This window comes from Anguilla anguilla, chromosome 15 (assembly GCF_013347855.1).
Source record: "Anguilla anguilla isolate fAngAng1 chromosome 15, fAngAng1.pri, whole genome shotgun sequence".
Taxonomy (NCBI): domain Eukaryota; kingdom Metazoa; phylum Chordata; class Actinopteri; order Anguilliformes; family Anguillidae; genus Anguilla; species Anguilla anguilla.
Window position 1 is genome coordinate 21,602,544 of NC_049215.1, and position 22,084 is coordinate 21,624,627.

Genomic DNA, 22,084 nt, shown 5'->3' on the forward strand with positions numbered 1-22,084 from the left:
TCTGAGCGTTAATACATAAATATATTTGTAAAATGTTAACTTGTTCTAGTTAATACCTAAACCTACATCACAGAATTCAGTGCCGCAGAATGTTCTTCGGCTAGATAAATGAAACACACACTGTCAATGAATATAATGTTCTGAGGCACAAGGACCTGGCATTTCCAAAAAAATTTGTCTCTCTCAGTCACTCTGGGAGTCTTTAAATCACATTCATGTTTGAGAATGAACTCCCTAGGACAAGCTGTACCAAGCACAGCCAGGTAAATGAACACTCCCTAGCTGATGTAAAACCAAGATTTGTTATGTCCTGACCTGATACTGTTTTTATTACGCAGGGGGGATATCCCTTTTATCCTGCACAGGAGGGTTCTTATCACCATTTTAAAAGGTATTTCAGTGAGAGTAGTACTTCAACTACAAAGGGCAGAAGTGAATGAGTTTGGTGGAGGACTCCAGTCTGGAAGACACAGTACTATTTAGAGCATGAAGAAGGCCCAAAAATTTCAGCCCGACCAGGCATGAGCCTGCAATCTTTTCAGCCCAAGCCCAATCAGAGCCCGAATGTTGCAGCAGGTTTGGGGTATCATCGATGTTCTGTCTGGGTGGGATCAGTGGATGGTGCATGGTGTTTTTTTTGTTTTTTTGTTTTTTTTTAATCGGTTCTTCAAGGACACTTGCTAGCCTAGGCTATTAACGTAGCTACTCTTTTTCTCTTTTTTTCAACACTGCAGATGATAATAAAAACACCCATAGAACAATACATTACATGAATTTTTTTTCAATACATGCATTCCACTGCTTGACAAGATAGTGTTCCTAAGATTTAGTCAAATTTGCAATTTGGTGTTCTTATTGTTTAGATATTATTTTGAAAATGAGTGTACGCAGCCATTTTCAGAGTTTCCCTTGCCCCAAGCTCATTGCAGTGTTATTGCCTGTGATGTCTGAGAGATATTGGTAAAATGCATCACAGGAATTATTACAATGCCAAATCAAAAGACCAGTTTTCCAGATCACAATTATAGACAGGTAAGTTCTACTACTTAAAAAAATTAAGTTAGAATTAGTTAGATTACTAACACAGTAAACATAAGTAACAACATACAAATTTAATTGAATTTAAGTTCAGTTATTTTTCCTTCAAGGTCGCAATTTAGCAAACGGATGCAGCAAGAGTCGCCCAGCTTTGCGTTCCTTGCCCCAGGAAACAGTTAATGAAGTAGAGCGAAACGTGGGCAGAGTAAGTGTCTGTTAGAAAAACGGAAAGATTTTATTAGAAACTAAGCTGTTGAGGTCCCACAGCTCCCCTTGTGGAGAAAAAGGACACAGCCTGTGAGGAATGTTGACCGAGCCCGGTCAGTGTACTTACTTGTCCCTGTCCACCTTGGATTAATTATCTTAAACATACAGGATCAGGGTCAGAGTACATCATTACTTCCAGAAAGGCTTTTCAATTGGATTTCAATCGACATTTCAACGCGGAGGTCTACTTGGCTAAAGAAGAAACCTGGTTGATTGCTGAGTGACAACTGGTGGAAAAATAATTGGAAAGATAGTCGTTAAAGAAAATGACCAGGCTTATAAAAATTTAAATTGATATCTATGCAGTCTCCTCCAGACATTGCCATGGTTTATCACTTCTTTCCACCACAGTGAGGACGGTTGTCTTACTATCACCTGCAAAAAATTGCTTTCAGAATTTACATAAATGTATTTGTATGAGGGAACTTTGAAGAAAAGCATGATTCCGCTTTATTGATTTCCATCTGCGTCATTTCACTCCTGTTGAAATTTTATTCAACAAGGGATTATGTGGACTTTTCATCTCACCTTCGGAGACTTTTGCCAAGAATTGTTACCGAGTGACCAGGACACAGCAAACAAACAGCAGGTCCCTTGAAAATGTTGCTGTCGATGCTGGAGCAAAAGCAGCAGGCTCAGACTTACTAAAGAATACAGAGTAAAACCGCTGCTCTGGGATGAAGAGGTCTTACATTATTGAAAATTGGAAATGCAGAAATGGGGGCAGAAATGGACAGAAAGCTCCTGAGCACTTGTGGGCACTTTCTTACGAGATGGACCAATTGGATAGACCGGATCGGATTGACCCTGAAATCTGCAGACTGATTTGCATTGACTGGCGTAACTGGGCTCGTGTGAACGAGGGAAAGAGAGTACTGCGAGAGAGGAGGCGTGACATTAAGAGCTGAAAGCGATGCTCAGATCAATGAGATCATTAGTCAGATCATAACTCCACTACATCTCCATCTGTCAGCCGGCAAATCACTTCCAGTCTTGAGAGAGAGGAGCAATTTGCAGAACGTTTGCATGTTACCACACGGGAAGCTACAGATGCCGGGATGGGTGTGTGGGAGAGTCGAGTGGGAATGTCATGTAATAATGTGGTCCAAGGATAACCGTTTAACAGATATTGTTATTTTTCTAGATTCATTCTATAATGTATAGAACACATTATTTTAAAAATATCATTGTTTACTTTTACTGCTTTAAACCAGACGAAGGCGAAGACTGAAAAGTTTGCACTTTTTGGCAGGGGAGCTCCAGATTGCTGCTCTCCCACAGGCTGTGGATGATTTCTCACTTTGGTCAGTGATGGACTGTCAGCCACACTCTGAAGGCTAAAGAAATGTCAGCCTGACTTTGAGTGTCAAAGAATGGCTACACAAATTATACTTTGCTAAAGGCAAGATTGCCGGACTGTTGCTAAGGGGGAATGATGGGTTGCTATGCCCTCAGAAAATGCCCTTGGTTTCCTTAGAAAAAAAAGAGAAATATGATGGTGAAATATCAAGGAGAAAGAGAGTGTTTGTGTGTGTGTACATGCATGTTCCCAAGCATTGACCTCAGATTTATTGCAGTTCCACGCTCGAAAATTTGCATTTTCTCACCATTTTGATGTGTTTGGAATCAGAGTCAAGTTTGCTGATTCTGGGTCAGTGCATTTGGGAGTGAGAAGCAAAACTGTAGCACATGATGTCACGTTGGCACTGTTATTCTCACCAGGAAACCGTGTGTTCAATTGCCACCACACTGCTTTTGAACAAGCAACCTGCTGGTTATGAGGCCAGATGCTTGGCAGCTTTACCTTGCTCCACCCCAGTTAATTGAGACCAAGAATCTCAAACATTTCTGGTAAGGGTCCCAGCTAAACAAAAAAATGAATGCTCCTTTTCAATTCTACAATTTGGCGCTGTGTTGACACATGCCATATTTACTCATTGGCTTCCTGTGGCTTCCTGACAGTAAACAGTTTTTCCTCAATCTAATGGTCGGCACCGAATAATCCAGGAGAAAACCAGGATCGATATTCCTCTATTTGTGTGTATTTACAGTGAATAATAGCCTGTGCCTGACTGCGGTGATCCTCATTCATCGTAAGCACTGTCAGGCCCATGCATTACTGTTAAGGCAGAATGCAATGCAAGGACGGAACAAGGAAATGGGGTGTTAGCTCAAGTTAAGCGGGGGATCCTGGCACTCGCCTGCGATGGAATTAAGCAGCAAAAAAAAGCAAAAAAAAACAGCTGCCAATATGCAATCAGGCCAGCAAGGGAAATCCAATTTCAATATTACACCCGGCGACAGCAGCAATACCCACAACGCACTAACCGTGTGGCTCGGCAGGCCAGCCGAAGCGTCTGTGATACTGACAGAGCTATGAGCCGCTGAATCAGCAGAGGAGACTTTATTCGGCCTCTTGTCTAACACAAGGCTACCTGGGTCACGTCTGAGCCGGGTGCAAGGTTGATGGAAATTCCAGCTCCATTCCCTTTTCTCCTTTGGCATAATCCCTGCCTCTCCTCTCTACGAATGACAGTACCAGACTCAAAGACAGAGAGCATGCAGCCATGATGCCACAAGCCATTTTGCACTGCAGCCCTTTCACACAAATGTTTTTTTCTGCAGGTTTAAATGTGGAGAAAGAAGAAGGGGATTTTTTGGGGGGGACAGTGCCGTTTGGAAAGAGGCCCGTGACCGGAGGTTTGCAGGCAGGTGGGGCCCTGCTCTTGCACATCGGGGCAAGACACTAACCCTGACATGCCTTATTCAATTTCAAGCTACAGGAATGGATTATGCCTAAACTGTAGCCTTGGATATGGGTACTAGCTGAAAAGTGGAATTAAGAAATGCACCTGGAGGTTCATAATGCTACCTGTCATGATTACCTGCATTCAGATTTTCATCTGCTTGATTATTTTCAGTATCGACTTGATTAGGCACAGGGAGGCTTCTGATATTGTACACACTGAAAGACATTTCTGCAGTACCAGGACTTGTCAGTGTCAGTTCTACTTCACTGAGCACACATTGGTTGAGCTGAAATTTCAGCAAAGATCCTAATTTGACACTTCTTGCCAATTTATTGTCATTCCATTTTTTGAGAAAGATGAGTCACGTTAATGATTAAAGTGTGATTAAATGTCATATGTTAAAGAAAGAAAACAGAACAAAGAGTTTTCAGCTTCTGTTTCTTAATTGTGCCTCAGATCAGTAATGCAGAGGATATTTATGGTAATTTACAGAAGTTCATTAATGCAGTCAATACATTCTTTTAGAACTTAGAATAGTTAAATAACTAATTAGGCTTAATCATGTGAGACAGCTGCCATAAAATGAGCAAAGTTCAATTAAAAAATAAACAGAAGTCTGAGAAAACCTCACTTTGATTTTTCAAAATATAACCACCAACAATCAACAGACTTATTTTATAAGGAGCAACTGAATTAACTATTGAATATCCATAGTGAATTAATAAAAATAATAAAAAAACATTTGACTATATGTTGGGAAGTATTTTAATGTTTAACATTTTAAAGAGTGGGTCACAGAAAATACACATGCTCATTATGTAGACTGTGGTCTCAGAGAGATTAGTAACCACTATTCTAAACTGCTGCAGGGAAAGCTGCCATACACTGTTTGTTTAAACCACACGCCAGGTAGGAGGAGCACAAGGATTTTCAGCATGATTATGGTGACCTCTCACGAGAGGTAGGATTACTGCAGCTGAGCTGATGCGGGAAAAGCGCTCTCCTCCCTACACCATGGTGTAACAGCACCATCTAGTGGTAGTCCCCCATCCTGCTGCTCTAGGACTTTTCTGTCAGGGGCCTGACCACGGCAAGATTAATAGTGCCATTTAATGGTGCAATGTGTCAGCGAATGTGTTGAGGGACTGGTATCATTTTCCTGAAAATTAGGCAACAAAGCACTGAATATATGTGGCGTGCGCACCATAGTACTGCGTAATCCGGCGATAAACGTAATCACTTTCTGCTGCTCGAATTGCAAATCAAAGCAGTCGTCTTTTTGAAGGAATGGGGCCAGCGTCTTGTGTAACTGTTTTCTTACCTGTTCTTTGCTTTCTATCTTTAAACCCGCAGACAATCTCATAGGGGCATTTACAGCCCTCGATGAAAACCTAGATCATAGTTTTATTGATACATGTATCAATACTATTCATGTGAGAGAGTAAAAGATGTCCTTTCATTTTTTACACATGGCTTGTCAGTCAGTTTATGCATGTTTCCTCCCATTTTAGAGGACTGAAAGTAATTGGATAATTGGATGTTCAGAAGATTCTTAGCCAGCGGTGTGATATTGGATCATCAATTCATGCACAAGAAAGCTAGAAATCATTCTAGGTGTCACATTTGCATTTTGAGTCTTTTGCTGTTGTCTCTCAACATGAAGACCAAAGAAGTGTCAATGTCAATAAAACAGGGGATCATAAGGCTGATAAATCAGAATCAGAGACATAGCCAAAACATTATATGAGTCAAAATCAACAGTTACATTGTTAAGAAGCAATAATTCACTGGTGAGTTCAGAAATAGCAATATACCTGGTAGACTATGGAAGACCATTGTAGTGGATCACCAAAGAATACTTAATTGTGAAGAAAACCCCCTGTTAAACTGTCAAACATATCAAGAACACTCTCCAACATATAGGCATAGATGTGTCAAAGACTTAAATAAAGAGAAGGCTACACCAGCATAACCTCAGAGGGTTCACAGCAAGAAGCAATTTGTTAAACAGTACATAAAAAATCTTCTGAGCACTGGAACAAAGTCTTATGGACAGATTAGCCTAACCTAGTATTAACCTGTAGCGAAGTGATGGAAATAAGAAAGTGTGGAGAAAGAAAGGAATTGCTCATGATCCAATGCATACCAGCTCATCTGTGAAACATGGTGGAGGTAGTGTTACTGTAAGGCCACTGGAACTGGCTCACTTACCCTTATTAGGGTGCCACGCACCTAAGGAGCATATGATCCCTGTTACTATTATTAGTGTTGTTGTTGTTGTTGTTGTTGCTGTTGTTGTTATTATTTTCTTATTCTTCTTCTTCAGCCTCTTGCTAAATTTTCACCTCCTTCTCATGCTCAGAAACTCATGAAATTTGGCAGGCATACCAGATTTATTATGCATGACATCCGTGCAACCAACACTCAGTCCCACCTGCAAAACTGCAACATTGAAATAATGATTACAGGCATCCCATTTCACATACATGCACCAGGTTTCTCCCATATTTCTACCACCTCATCCTGAACAAATTATTTCATAGAACCCGTAAACGACACTATCTTGGATTTCCCACCATTCTGCATTTTTTAAATAACGTTTTTGTACTACTCCTTCAAAGTTTGTCCACTTCTCACTAAATCCGGCATGCATAATCTATTACTCCCTGTGTTAAAGGCTTTGGGATTACTTTTTTTTTTTTTTTTTTATGGCCGACCACACTGAAATTTTGCATACAGGCCCAATTTCAGGTTGATTGCAACAATACCTCAGGGGATGAAAGTGTAGGGTGGTTTACAGAAGTGTACCCCTTAATAGACCCCCAAAGGAAAACAGACTGTTTACTGTGCTGACAAGGAGCCAGCAGGTGTGATAAAGAGACAGTGCTCAGTTACTACAGGATCAGCATTATGTAAAAGTTGGGTTCTGCATAGTACAGCGTTAACATGTTTTGTATTGCTGGAAGGCCAATGTCATGGGGAACAAGTTAGTCTCTTTGGCGGTGGGGTGCTGACTAAAGCTCTTGATACCTATGGGTCAGCACCTAGCCAGATGCAAAGGTTAACCCGGTGTGGTATGCTTGCAGAGATAGTGCAAGCAGGATCACTGATGCACTGTTTTGATGTACTGTGTTGTGTCTTTATTTGATATCTTGGGGTTTTGCTTTGATCTTTGGCTATATAAGGGGAAACGTGCAATGGTTCGGGGAGACTCATCAACGCAGTCTTCTATGCATCCCATGTGTATATCCATTCAACTATTCACATACTTTTGCACTATTGTATATTGGCATTATTAACATACTGTACAATAAATCACATTCAATGTAACCTGCCATTCCTCTTTGACTCTAACCACTGCACACCTAGCAGTTTTAAAGTCCTAACATACACATAGAACTCAGAGTATCTGCACTCTGTAGTCACTCAACTATACACTAGCATTGTAGCAGGATATATAATTGTATTTATGCAGGCTGCAGTAGCCAGAGGCACTTCCGAGTCTAACAAGATACATAGAAATTTGTATAAGCCAAACTACGGGTGGAAAGCATTCTCCTCCATCTATGCATAACTACAAGGTTTAAAACACTATTCTGGTGTCAGATAACCAAGATAACATTAAATTCATCTCGTTCCAAGCACCGGGAAGAGACTACATGCATTTGCCAGCAGCCATACCTCCATGCACTCTGCTCCTGCCAAATGGCTGAAGCTAAGCAGGTGTGGGCTTGGTTAGTACTTGCATGGGAGACCATCAGGGAATACTGAGTTGCTGCTGGAAGTGGTGTTGGTGGGCCAGCAGGGGGCAATCTTCCCTCTGGTCAAATAAACCCTAATGCCCCAGTGCAGTGACGGGGACACCGTGCTGTAGGGGATGCCGTCATTCGGATGAGACGTTAAACCGAAGTCCTGACTCACTGCAGCCATTAAAGATCCCATGACACTTATTGCTAAGAGTAGGGGGGTTCCCCGGTGTCCTGGCTAAATCCCAGATCTGGCTCTCGCAAACTTGCCACCAAAACCATCCCCAGATTTAATTGGCTAAATAAATGTTCTCTCACTCTCCACCTTCACTAATGTGTGGTGAGCTTTCTGGTGCAAAAATGGCTACCGTGCATCACCCAGGTGGGTGCTACACATTGGTGGTGGGTGAGCGGAGTTCCCCTTCACTGTAAAGCACTTTGAGCATTTGGAAAAGTGCTATATAAATGTAAGGATATTCTATATATATATATATATATATTCCTTCACCACTCAGACAGTTCCGCTGTTTGGTGTATCTGAGGGGTTTCTTACAATAGAAAGCCATATTGTGGACAATCATGCACAGCCATGCAGTGTTATAGTGCAATGTGGCCTATAGGGGGCCATATTTTCTCAAAATCCTAATTTGCATTGGCTTAATAAGTATGCCATTTCACAGTAACTCTCAGACAGCTACCCTGCAAAAATTCTGTGAAACACACCACCCTCAGTCCAAGATTTGTAAAGAAAATAAAATATGAATATGCATACATTTTGGAAAATATTTCACCACAGCTCCTTTAAATCTAGACTATAATCCATTTTTTTTAATCTACAAATTTAAGAGGGACACCATGTAGGTCATGTGTTTAAAATGTCATTCCACTGCCACCCTAGGTTGTGCTACAGTATCAATTCAAAATTTTAAATATTTATTACCTCACACCAAATGCATACCAAAGTTGATATGGATGGTATATATATATATATATATATAAATGTACATATATCACTGAATGCTTCTCTACCTAATGTTTTTCTTTTTTTTTTTTTCTTCTTTTTTGTTTAAACCACAGGCGGCCTAATACTTTCCCTGCACTGTATGTGTGTGTGTGTGTGTGTGTAATGTATTATCTAATTAAGAATTGAAGTAGAGTGAAAGACTGATCCCTACATGACCTGCCCCTAGGCAGCAGTTGCTCTTTCTCCATGTAAGGAATTTAAATGAAGAATCCTATGATCAATAATTTTCCTATTAATTATTATTTATCCTAGAGCTTGAAAATATTACCATTTTCAGAAAAAAATCAATAAAAGCAACATTTAACCCAGAAAAATGTGTTGCCAATTTAGTTGGGCAGCCTTGTGTGTTGAAAAAGTGTGTAACATCAACAGTTCATCAATAAAAGTTTATTAGAATATGGTATGCATCTATAATGTAGAGTTGAAGATTCAGATTCTTCAAGATTTTGAATAATAGCTAATTAGATTTGTACTACAATGCACAGAGCACACTACTACATAACCTTAAAAGCTACAGTACCTTATGTGGTTGAGATAAAGCTTACACTTGTATGTATCAGCTCAGAACTGGCCACTCAGATATACTCAACAATAAGCAGTTCAGTTCTCGCCTTATACTTGTCACATAACAAATATCAGGTGAAATATATATATATATATATATATATTATTTTTTTTACCAGTTCTATTGGCTGCCATTAATCTGCACTTGAGCATGTTAGGGTAATTAAAAACATCTGGAATGGTTTGATGACAGTTGTGTAATGCACATGTAATCAACAGAGCCCGTAGCCAAGTCAACACAGAGCCATTCTGTGTAACTCAATGTAAAGGCTGTTACAGAAAACTTGCTTGTGTTTTTGGAGGTGTCCTGTTATGACAGGGGATATGCAATTTCCCAGATCTAGACTGGTGGCATATGGTGCGCGATGCTATAACGGGATAGTTATCTCCACACTGTCAATACTGGTATTTTGTAATTACAAAATTGTGCACATTTTATTGACATTATTTAAAATTGTGAATATGTGTGCTCTTCGCTCTCCACACTCACACTCAGAGAATATTTATGGCAAAGATCTGCAATGGGCTGATCGTGTAATTTATTACAGGTTGCAGTTTGCGATTGCTTCTGCAAAATTATGCAAGCTGGGATATTCTTAAGCCTATCCACACTTCATAAAGATCAGTCGCTTCTTTGTAGTTATTTCTAAAATGTCAGCCAATATGTCAACAGTCTGTGTCTGACATCATACCATCAACTCATCAGGCATGGACTCCATGCACAACACTGTGTTGCATCCTGCCCTTAAAGATGGCCTGATTACAAACAACCTGGCGAACTTGCTGTGGGTGGAGGTACAATGTGCGAAGGCATCAGCCTTTGAGGCTCGACACCCTTCACGAGGTCAAATATAATTGATGTCAATCTACAGTGCAGGCTTAAATGGAGTCTCCAATGCCAAATGAATCCCCACCATCAGAACATCAATGCTAAACTTAGATCTCACCTCTATAACCTTTAGCCTCTGACCCACAAGTCCACATGTTTACATGCTCCTCTCTACCATTATAGTGGAAAACCAGGTTTATGAAACCAAGAGCAATAGGGCAAAGATCACATGGTGGAGAGGAGCACATAATGACAGGTTCTCAGGCCAGTCATGCTGTATCTAAATGAGGACAAAGGATGTGAGACAGGTCTCAGGATAATCAAAGGAAAAAACATATCATCATGTTGTTCTTGGTTTCTTTCCACTCAGTGTTTTAAACATGTGCAGTATCCACACCACCAATCTGTTCAACAGGCCTAGTTGTGGCTGCTGTCACAATTGGTCCATCTCTGTACAGGCCTCATCTCTGCTCTCTCTGGATTCAATGATTTGCGTTTTAAACATGTGCAGTATCTACACCGCCAATCTGTCCAACAGGCCTAGCTGTGGTTGCTGTCACAATTGGTCCATCTCTGTACAGGCCTCATCTCTGCTCTCTCTGCATTCAATGATTTTCAGACACCTGGAATTAAAGTCAAATATATTTTAGTGTTGTTCAATATTATTATGTTGTCATTAGAATAAAAAAAAATATGTGAACCCAATACTTAAGAGCCAGCTTCTTGCTGGAGGATACAAGGCACATGGCAATGCCCATTCACCTTCATACTCAAACACACAGCACAACTACACAAAATGTATCACATAGATTTTGAACGGACCACAAGATGGCAGTAGATTACAACGCTACTCAGCCAATGGTTGCCCTATGTCTCTGGCTGTTTTTTTTTGTGTTTTTTTCCATATTTCTCAGCCTCATTGTGGCTTCCTTGACTTTAATTGGACTTTTCTTATGCTGGCAAATCGCAATAACAGACTCCAAAGGCAATCAAAAGCCTAAAATCAAGAATAGATACTGAAAGCTCTCTTATACTTGCACTATTGAAGCAATTGAACACACCTGGCTAATCAGAAACACCTGTACAGCCATTTGTCCCAAATTTGGTGGCCTGAAATTGGTGGGTTATACAAACAAAAGTGCTTCTATTTCTTCATAATGAAAGCAAAATATATAAAAATACCCTTTAAGAAAGGCGGAGATTCTGAATTTATATGTGCATTATTTGATTGCAAATCTAAAATTGTGGCATACAGAGTCAAATCAAGACTTTGTCCCTAACATTATGAAGCTCGCTGTATGTAATCAAACACAGCTGAAAAAAAAACACATTTTGCTCTGTCACTATTGCTCCCAAAACAATTTTGCACAGGGCATGACACGTCTAAAAAACCTTTTTTCGTTTTGGTTCAAATGACCATGACTAAAACTGCATCACATGGATGAATGGTCTGAATGTACTGACAGTACCGTACTACTACTTCACATCCCACAATGGCTCATTTTGGGGACCTATTTTTGTAGTGTTGCGTGATATTTTGAGGGTGTGAAATCACCAATTCTCCCTCCGGCCACAATCAGAAGACCCTTTTTTCTGCGTTTATCTTCCTGGGAGTCTGTGTGCCAGCATCATTATTATTTTAATTGTGAAAGAGTGATAAATGATTAAATAGGGTGTAAAAATAGATGCGATTGGGCCGGGGGGCTGGGGTGTGGTGGAGGGGAGAGCGGAGAGGTGGAGTTGGGGGGGTTGTGTGTGGGGGAGGAGGGTGATTGTGGAGCAGACGGTTGACTGTCAGGCTTTGGGGGATTGGCAAGGGTGCATGTGTGCGTGGGGGGTTAGAGAGGTGATAGTGGTGGATGGGTGTGGCGATGAGGTGTGTGTGCCAGGGAGGGGCGATGGGGACATGGGGATTTAGGTGTGGGTGAGGGATGGAATAGTGTAGGGCATAGAGTGTGAAAGTATGGGGGGTGCTGGGTGGGGGGGGGGGGTGTAGGCACCTGTGAAACAGCTGTAGATTTGTGAGAGGTGGTGAGAGATGACTCACTGGCTCCTGTATACAAAGCGACAAGCCAAGCGATCCTGAATCAGGCATCAAGCAAATTACATACATACACCCAGCCCCTTCACAGCTGAGCTGTTCTCTGGGCTCCAGCTGACACAATGCCTTTCCAGTACCATTAGCTTTACACCAGGTACATTCGGACTGACTTGACATAGTTCTAAACATATTGTGCATTGGACGGCTTTGTACATTCACAAAGCTTAAAAGGGGTTTTTTGTCAGTAGACTGATATGATACTGGTGTTGCCGTTGCTGCTTTTCTTTCTGCTCTGCTGTAGGAATTGAATGTGCTGAATGTTGGCCATGACAGTCCACCAAATTCTCTATCAACATTTCTGTCAAATAGATTATTATGAGATTATGTTAAATCTAGCAAAATGCTACCATACACACCAAAGGTAAGCTGGTTTTGGGTTACTATTTTTAATTCAGTCACCTTTGAAGGAAACTCTCAAATTTTCTATCACAAACTAAATGGAGGTGTGCTGAAAAGATTACAATCAAATGAATTTTGTGTGTTTTGTTTTAATCACAGCTACAGGTGTAGTTTCATTAATAATATTTGAACTGAAATATATAATAAAGATGAATCATTCAGAGGAGCATTTTAGCAGATTCACCTCTGTGGTCCCAAAGCCCTGGTTTAATGGAGTATGTTTAATTCATGGCATATGAGAGGATTATTTGTTCTGCGTTATGGAAAAACCAAAATGGGCAAAGAGCCTAATCTATCCGACAGTCAGAGGGGTTAGAACACCGTAGTCAGTGAGAAGATCAGTGGAGCCTGAGCTGGATTGAGATGTGTAGGCTATAGAGCATACCAAATTCTATTTAAAGTGTTCATGGGTGTATCTGCATTTTAGGACATGTGAATGTATTTCTGCAGTCTAAAGAAAGAGGTAAAGAAGACCATGTTAATGGAGTCCAGAAACATGACCAAACAGTTCAACCTCAAGGTCATAGCTGCACTGTAGAGCAAAATTACACCAACAAACAAACAAAAAACCTCACTGTGATATTACCTCTGTCCTGTGATGTAAACAGAGAGGAAAGAACTTGAGTAAGACTGTTCTCTGACTCAGAAACAGGTCTACACAGCCAAATGTGGCCATGTACTTTTTGTGCATGTTTGCTGTCAGTACAAGAAAAATCATGTGAGCATACCTCAGCAACAGTCCTACTATCTTCCTAAAAATGTTTCAATTTGGTCAGGTGATTTTCCCAGAGTTCTTGGACTGTGACAGCAAATCAGACATCTTTGGCACATACACAAGAGCTGCAAGGGAATTGGGTGAGAGTCTCTTGTTTAATTCTAAATCACAGGAAGGACTGTAAGCTATAAACATTCCCTGCCATAATCCTTTGTCTGCATGAGGAATCTCTCCTGGACAGATGCTCCCCACCCTGGTTCTTATGCAAACCATGGCATCAAACAGTCCCTCAGGCTGAACCTCCTCTATTTAAAATGCACAGATCATGCATTGATGGTTTCAAAAGGCTTCCCAATGGCTCGGTTCCTCGTTCCTTCCAATATTATCATTATTGGAAGGAGCTGCAGGCCCAGGCTAAACAACCCATGAGAAACAGTTGGGGAATAAGTGGCCTCTAAACCCCAACCCCAACACCACCCCCCCATCTTCCCATTTGATGTGGAGGATTATTGTAATCAGGTGGGTTGCCATGGCAACCACATCACCAGGGGGCCGGGTCAATTCTGATAGCATCCGATTGATCTGATTGAACCTCGACAGGGGGTGAAGCCAAGCCAACATACGTCACAATCAAATTCAAAAATCACATTTACTGTGATTGACAGTAAAGGTCTGCTCCAAGCTCAGGGTATTGAGCCAGGGGAAAAAAGGACAAATTTGCATGCATGCACACAAACATATGGCTCCGCGTATTTGTCCAGGCACATGTGCACTGCGCCAGTATTTTATTTATTATTTCGTTTTCAGAACACTGAATTTTGAGCTTACACAGGCACACCGGAAAATGGTGCTAATGAACGCCATCAAAGAGCAGCTTTCCTGCACCTGAAGTGGCTGGTGAGCTGGCCAGCCCTGGCAAACTACAAGTTCCATTGGATGAGTATGAGTTAATGGCACACAGGGAGACTGCAGCAGATAGCTGTCACCCAAGGTTAAGACAAAAAGGTTAATGCACCTGAACGCCAAACAAAGGGATTTCCTTCTGTCCGGATAGAACATTCGCCTTTAACCCCCCCTAACAAACACACACACACACACACACACACACCTCATCTCTAAGTGTTCCAAATGTCCCTTTTTCTTCATAAAGTATACATCAGCCTCAGTGGCCGAGATAAAACATTCAACTTTAACACTCCCAACCAAATTCTCTCTTTTTAGGCATCCTTTTAACAGTAAAAGCATTTTGTATTTATTCCCCAGGGGCCATCTCTAAAAATACACTTAAAAAAGCTTGGGAAGTAGGCCACGCTGTCTCTCTCCCTCTTTGTGTTTGAGGCCTCTCCGTTTTGTTTGTTGTGCTGGTTGCCTGCCATACTAGGGGGTGAGGATGGGAGAAGAACCAAGATGCATTCTGAAGAGGTAGGTCTTTAGTCTGTGTCAGAAGTTGACCAAAAACTACTGTGTTCACCACCATTCTTTCCACCACTGGGGGCTAGTACCGACCGGTGTTGTGACTGGGAGAATAAACTGTGAAGGATGAGAAGGAAGGGATAGCCAGTGGAGGAATGTGATAGGCAGTCACCCGAGGTTCCAGAGGTGGGGTGGTGATGTTCTATTTGCTGCTCAAAGCAGTTGATGAACCCTGTCATAAAGGTGGACACCGGCCAAAGTTCTTACCAATGTGGAGTGATTTACACTTTGCTGTCACTGGATACATAAGCTCTCAGTGGATGTAGCAGGGGCCAGCATTTGTATGAACAATCCCCACAATCCAAAAAAAATAAAATGACATCAAACAAGAAAACAAGTTAACGTCAGATTCATGACCCTAACTTCCTAGCCTGTGCACTATGCTGCTGCCCCGATAGCACGGTTATGACATCATAAGGGAGTTGAAGTAATAATGCAGAGAGAAGGGCATATTGGAGAGAGAGAACCGGGGGCCCGAGCCTGCAGCACCCAGGCTTCAAAATCAAAACGTGACCACCTGATGTTGAAGATTAGAACAGAGGCGCCCAATCTTATTTTAGAATGCCTAGGCTTTTCCTCCATCTCGACACTTCAACACCTGATTCAACTAGTCCAGAATTTGACAGAAGACCATAATTAGCAGATTAGTTGAATTAGGTGCTTTTGTGCTGCCTGGAACAAAAGCTTTCTCCCAAATCAGCCCTCCTGGGATAAGATCATGCACCCCTGTCTTCGAAGCTCTGAGCCTGATCCAGCTGTGCGAATGAGGGAGGCTGCACATAAGAGATGAAATGTTTGAGTCATCCAAAATAGGGATGTCACCCATGTGAATGAACAATGTGACAGTGGATTCTGGGAAAAACTGATTGCAAGGAAACGCATTCATTGCAATCCTTCCCAAAGAAATACCAGCGGAAGCTAGGTCTGAAGCAGGGCGGCACAGGGCGGATTTGCAGAACCTGTGAATCCGAGATCTTGTGCGGCGCGACTGCTAGCGGGCATGGAACTATAGTCATCATCGCCAGAGCCGCCTCTTCCAGCACAAAGCACGTCTTACGAGACGGCCTTTGTTCTATTTTAATGCTGGGATTGTGAGCAGCTTCACTTCTCTGTATGACAGCTGCAGTTTTAATCTTCTATCCTCTTTTTTTCCCGCTCTTCTTCCCCATCTCAAAGAGTTCAATATCCGGTTATGCTTCTCACCTTTTAAGCGATGATAATGATTTGCACTTTTCAGCTTCCAAATGTGGACTATCTATAGCCAGCATATTGAAGAGGAGGGGGCAAGGTTGGGGGGGGGGGGCAAGATGACATCATTAACACAGATTTAAAAACAGAGAAATATAAATAAGCACAGAGTTTGGTGCTCTTGTTTTGTGCTCATCCTTGTTATCACAGGAGACGTCTTTCAAATAGTCATTTTCTACAGTAATTCCATGTTAAAATGCATCTCTCCAGCTTGTGTGTGTGAAACTCCAGTTCCCAGAGGGAAATTCACTCTGTAAACTCAACTCTCCTCTTTTTAACTAGCTCACTCCCCCCCCCACCCCCCCCTATATAACCTAATCTGTACCTTCAGAAACCTCCCACAGATGTCATAGCCCTTGTATAAAATCATGATTGCCTGACCTGTGCAGATATGTGATGAGTGCGGTTAATGCTTCTGTAGGAAAGAGGGACCTGATCACTCCCCCCAGTTGCCCACACAGCCAAACAGACTCTCCTTGGAGTTTCAAATTGCCACAATTTCCAGCAGCATGGGGCACAAATTGAACCCCTGCCATTCTTCCGCCATTATCTTAGTTACCAAACACAAAAGGGGCAAAGCTAAAAATGTTTTATGACACACAGAGAAAATTACAGTGGCACCCAGAGTCCCATTTTGCCCCAAAGGCTTGACGTGGGATTTAGAAATACCTTCCTCTAGTGCAGCCAGAGAAGACAAATTATGCCTTGCAATGTGAATTTGGTTCACTTCTTTTTGAAGTAAGAAAACATATTTAAGACAGAATGGCATGCAGATTTTTTTCTCCCATGAGTTAAATCATTTTTGATTTCCACCAAAATAATATTGCAACAAATTCATCTGCCTGTGTCTCTACCCTTTGAATGACAAGGTTCAACATTCATTCAGTTGCTAAAAAGGACTGGAATTTCATACTTTTACAAAACGTGTTCACAGAACTAAAATAACTCCAACTCGAACAGCAGACAGGGTTTGGCACCTCTTCTGATCGGACATGTTTAAAGGAACCAGATTGCCAGACACAAACTGCCCATGAATTGTAATAATCCTGAACATACGGTTGAAAAGGCAGAAAAACAAACACACATCCCAATCTTTTCGTAGGTGCTGGAGATATAGAGGAATTCAAAGGTAAAAGAAGGAAAACCCCACACACTACTCTTGAATGCTCCCAATTGTTGATCTATATACACAACATCAGGTAGACTTTAGGGTGAAAATGTTGTGTATATGGTTCAATAAATGGGAGCACTGAAGCACTGAAGAACAATGTGCAGGGTTTCCCTTGTTTTTACCTGATAATCCTAAACATGATGTGGTCTGTACGAAGCAGTGTGGAGTTCATTATTCCAAATCAGGCTTCTGGTCTTTGGAGAGTCAAAACAACCAGTTTATAAAGTATGTTCACATGAGCCAAAGATTCATAATTTACTTACTTATTTATGTATTTTTTACCTCTTGTGAAGTTAATTTTTGTGGCCTAGAATATTATACGTTTTTGTGCATCAAAACACAGACAGCAGTCACTGTCATGATTTTATGTAACCATTAGGCCTACATATGCCAAAAAGTATTTGAACACAACCATGTCGCATATACTGTACACAAACTCTGACTACAAAGCGTTCCTTCGGGGGCAAGAAATTCAGAAATGAGATTCCACCATCTAGGCTTATCTATATCCAAGAGGAGTGATTAATCAGTGTATCATGGCATTAGCCAGTCCGTCGAAGAGCCTGCTTTTTTAAGTGGTTTGGCGGACCGTTAATGAGTGGGAATGGCAATTAATTCTGCCTCGGGTTAGACCTGTCAGCACGAGGGCACCTGCTGTTAAACAGGCGATGGCGCCATTGCTGACTAATGAGAAATCAGATCTTGGAGCACACTGAAACCTTGACAGCATTACGCTTAGTCCTGTCTTCCTCTATCACTCCATCCCCTGCACTCTCTTTCTGAGGAAAGCGGTAGCGACGTGGTTTGTGATTATGCAACAAGAATGACCTCCAAACACACGGCAGCAAGTTTTATTCCTAAAGGGCACACTGATGTAGACTACGTTGTCCATGCACGTTATCACCCCGTATCGCATCTGTAAAGATCCAGCAGTATAAATGGATAGAGCGTGAAGCCCCAGTTGCATAGAGCCGCCCTAGATAAGAGCAACGCAAATAAATAATGTATACAGCATGCACTGACCTCTTGTAGACGTACGTTGAGGCTCTTACAATACTCTGGGTGTGAGAAGTGTCTTTGTCCAATTTGTTGGCCCGCTATATTTAATAACTACTAATTAGTTATTAAATTAGCGTTTTCCAATCCTGCCAGTAGCCTACTTGTGTGTGTTTTTTAGCCTTTTTTCCACAAAATTTGGCCATAATGCATCAAAAACAAAACTGTTTTAATGGTCGCTGGACTCCCTGCTGTCAGCGTTTTCCGCGCTATTAGAGAGACACGGGTGACCCGCTGCGTAAGGCAACCTGATGTGAATACGTGGCACCCATAGATCCTGCCTGACAGTTAACATCTTCCTGGCACGTACGCTTGTGAACAACGTTACTTTCATCACTTCTCATTACGAAGACGGCTGACTTCACATTAGATTGCATTATCTGGGGCAACTTATCCACATAATGTTAAGATGTTTTTTTTTCACTGACACAATTGTAGTGAAGTGGCTCGCTCGCGGGCACAACAGCAGTCCGCCACCTGGAACTCTACGACATCTAGGTTATTTAGTCTATCTATGCGCATCCTACAAAATATATAAAATATCAGTGTTGCTTTCAAATGATAACAGAAGGTGCTTTTTTGGCACCATGCCATTATTGCATTTTGCGTCAAGCCACAAATAGAGTCGCTCATTTATTTAACCAAACTATTTAATTTATTACCGAGAGAATCGCGGAACAATTTCTTAAAAGCTCAATAAAATACTTCAGTGGTGTTTAAGCTGAACATGTGCCGAATAAAAACACACTTGGAAGTGTCTTATGTCACGGAACAACCTACTTGAGTTTGGGACTTTCAGACTTACTTGCAAAAAAGTGGCTCATGTTCACTTCAAACTTCCATGACACTTGAACGCGCTTTTAATAAACTAAATTATCATGTAATTATTGTAATTCCATTATTTTAACAAAGTTTAAAGCCATTTGATGTGCGGTTGCACTGTGCTTGTCATAAAAATGAAAGCGCGTCTAAGAAAGCAGTCGAAGTCCAATTTAGAAGGGCCGGTGTGGTTGCAGTCAAACAATTCAATCACCCAATTAATGAATCTTCATCCAAAAACTTAAGGATAGATTCGGTGCTTGCCTACCTACCTCAAAATATTGTTAGCACATAAACCTTTTTCGAATAACACTGGACCACCTTCGAGTAATTCGTGCAGCTTGACAGACTCCAGGGCAGGATTAGTAACATTGGTAACCTATAATGACAGCAAGAACAACATTTCGGCTACGACAAATATCGCCTAGGATTTCTACAGATGTCCATCTAAAACAGGACTACAACACTATTAAAAGGCAGCAGCAGCATACGACCGCAGAGAATATGACACTGAACGTGACACAGTTTGAACTGAGAAGTTCTGCGATCTGAAAACCTAACACGGTTCTCTTGTAAGGAGTGGTGCGTAATGTTAAATTAAAGCACCTACATACACACCAAGGATCTAATTCACGAAACCACCTTCAAATTACAAGCTTCTTCCCACCAGTATTATTATAAAGCTTATTTAATCGTAGCAAGACAACCTATCAAAACGTCTCAAGTAGGCTAGCCTATGATATGTGTGTACAATGTTTTCCAGATGCGCTTTACGATGTTTTGACGTAGCTACTGTACAGTAAATGGATGATTTACCGTTAATAATTAAATGTTTATTTGACATATCATAACCAGGGACAATGGGTTCATTTATCAATCCTGATACTATTTATTGGGTTATTCACCATCCTCTGGAAGCATTCAAAGGCTATACTGTGGGTGGCATTTGATATTTAAGGATTTACTGTTTAATCCAACACTTCTCTATCCAAGATATTTGATATGAAACATTCTCGTATCTGAGCCCTTTCAGAGTCATCCTAAGTAAGTGTTGTAGCCTATTAAATATTTTTCATTTTCATATTGTATATCCCTAAACACAGTTTTGGTACACATTCACTTTTCCCTATGCGTAAAACTAAAACTTTTCGCAGAATTTGAAACTTCTTTCGGCCCCGAATGTCATCATAACAAACGACATTCTTGTGACCACTTTACAACCGCAAAACTTTAGGGGAGAACCATTTCATTAATTCTATCGCATAAGGCCTTAAACTCGTTCATAGATAGTACAACACCCTTGGATTACAACAAAAAAAGTACAACGAAAACACTATTTTTACCTTCAAGTCGCCAGAGGAATGACTTCGGCACGGCTGGGAAACAGTGGCGGTTTGGTTCATCTTTCAAATCTGAACAGCTCCGATGTTTCCAGAGACTATAGAACCTCAAGCACAGACAAGCTTGAGAGCGCTACTGATAGCCCGGCGTCTCGCTGCGATGTACTGTACGCTGCTCGCTGCGTTCGGGGACCACAGGAGGCACGTTTGAGATCCTACGCTAGTTTACTTGTTCTTCCCCTCCTCCACCCTGTGACATGCGCGAATCCCTAGCCAGTAATCCAAGTGAGTATAAACCTCGCAGCATAACTAGTGTGCCAACTGTACAGGGGTGTTTTCGTTTATGCGCTATATAAAGTTTTTTGTGTCCTGGATCTTTAGCCGTTATGATGTCCGCTTTGAACACTGTTCACGTTTTCCATTCATTCAATGACTGCGTGGAGCCACAGATAAAACAGTCGCACTATCGCTCTGCCCGAAATTGCATTACATTGTCGGCGTTTTTGTCCAACAGAGCTTTACTGTGATATATTTATTTTTCTAGTCTATCAACAGTTTATATTCTTTTTCAATGTATATATTTTGTCCAGCCATACTGTGCTAAATTCAAATCTAAATTCATTGTCCTCACTCTTTATATTTCGCAATGCATGGTCAGTTGTACCCAAGGAAGTGAATTTGGTAAATACAGATTATCACCTCATAAAGCGATTGGCCTTTGCACGCACAAGTAATGGGTCCCTTGCTGCAAATAGCCACTGGTCGTATCCTCTGAGGAGCACTGCATTGCCATGTGGATCTCGCTTTAAATGGCAAAATACGTTAACAGTAGGTTAGGCTACGTGCCTGTTTCCATGACCGGCAACAAAAGTTGCAAACGTGCCGCAGAATGTTTATTTTTTTAATTTTATTTTTTTATGCTTTTGTACCCATTTGTATGCACAGGGATGTTTGCGTATGCATGCGCATGTGTGTGTAGAGGTGGAGAGGGGATAGCCTACAACTGAAAGTGATATTGGACATAAATCGTGTCGTTAGCCTACCATTTTCGTGTCATTTATTATTATTATTATTTTTCTGTCAAGCCTTTGAAGGCATTTGTTCAAATGGAAAGTTTTAACCCACATTGGAGCCTATGGTGGGGGTGGGATTGGCTTCCGTAGCATTTTAGTGCAGTAAAACACTCCAACGCTACGAAAAGGGCTCATCTCATTAACACACATTTTATTCATTACATGCTTCATTATCTGGAGTATAAAACCAATGGAGCTCTTCGAATAGTAGTAGTAATGATCTACAGGTATTATATTAATCAAAAACGTTTTACATAAATTGAAGTGTGGAAGTCTCAACTTGTGCATTTTGGTCAGTGAATAAATTCCCAATCAGTGTTCTGTATGGAGTTGCCAGTTGTAGATTTTTTTTTTTTTTTTTTTACCACAATTGCTGTTCTGGGAAAGAGCATGACAAACAAATAACAGGGTCAATTCCTAGCCTCCATATATCTCCCCCTTGTCAACAGTGAAACCCAGGGGTACAGGGCA

The 22,084-nt window shown here is 41.2% G+C and overlaps 1 protein-coding gene across 1 annotated transcript in view; it reads right to left on the bottom strand.

The window, feature by feature from the left end:
• The window catches only part of LOC118214528 (inactive dipeptidyl peptidase 10-like), a 126,061-nt gene extending 105,247 nt beyond the window's left edge, over nt 1–20,814 (bottom strand). Inside the window, exon 1 of the mRNA XM_035394558.1 lies at nt 20,544–20,814. Within this exon, the coding sequence (XP_035250449.1) occupies nt 20,544–20,603 (60 nt within the window). The 5' untranslated portion in view covers nt 20,604–20,814. The remainder of the gene's footprint in view (nt 1–20,543) is intronic.
• Between the last annotated feature and the right edge of the window lie 1,270 nt (nt 20,815–22,084).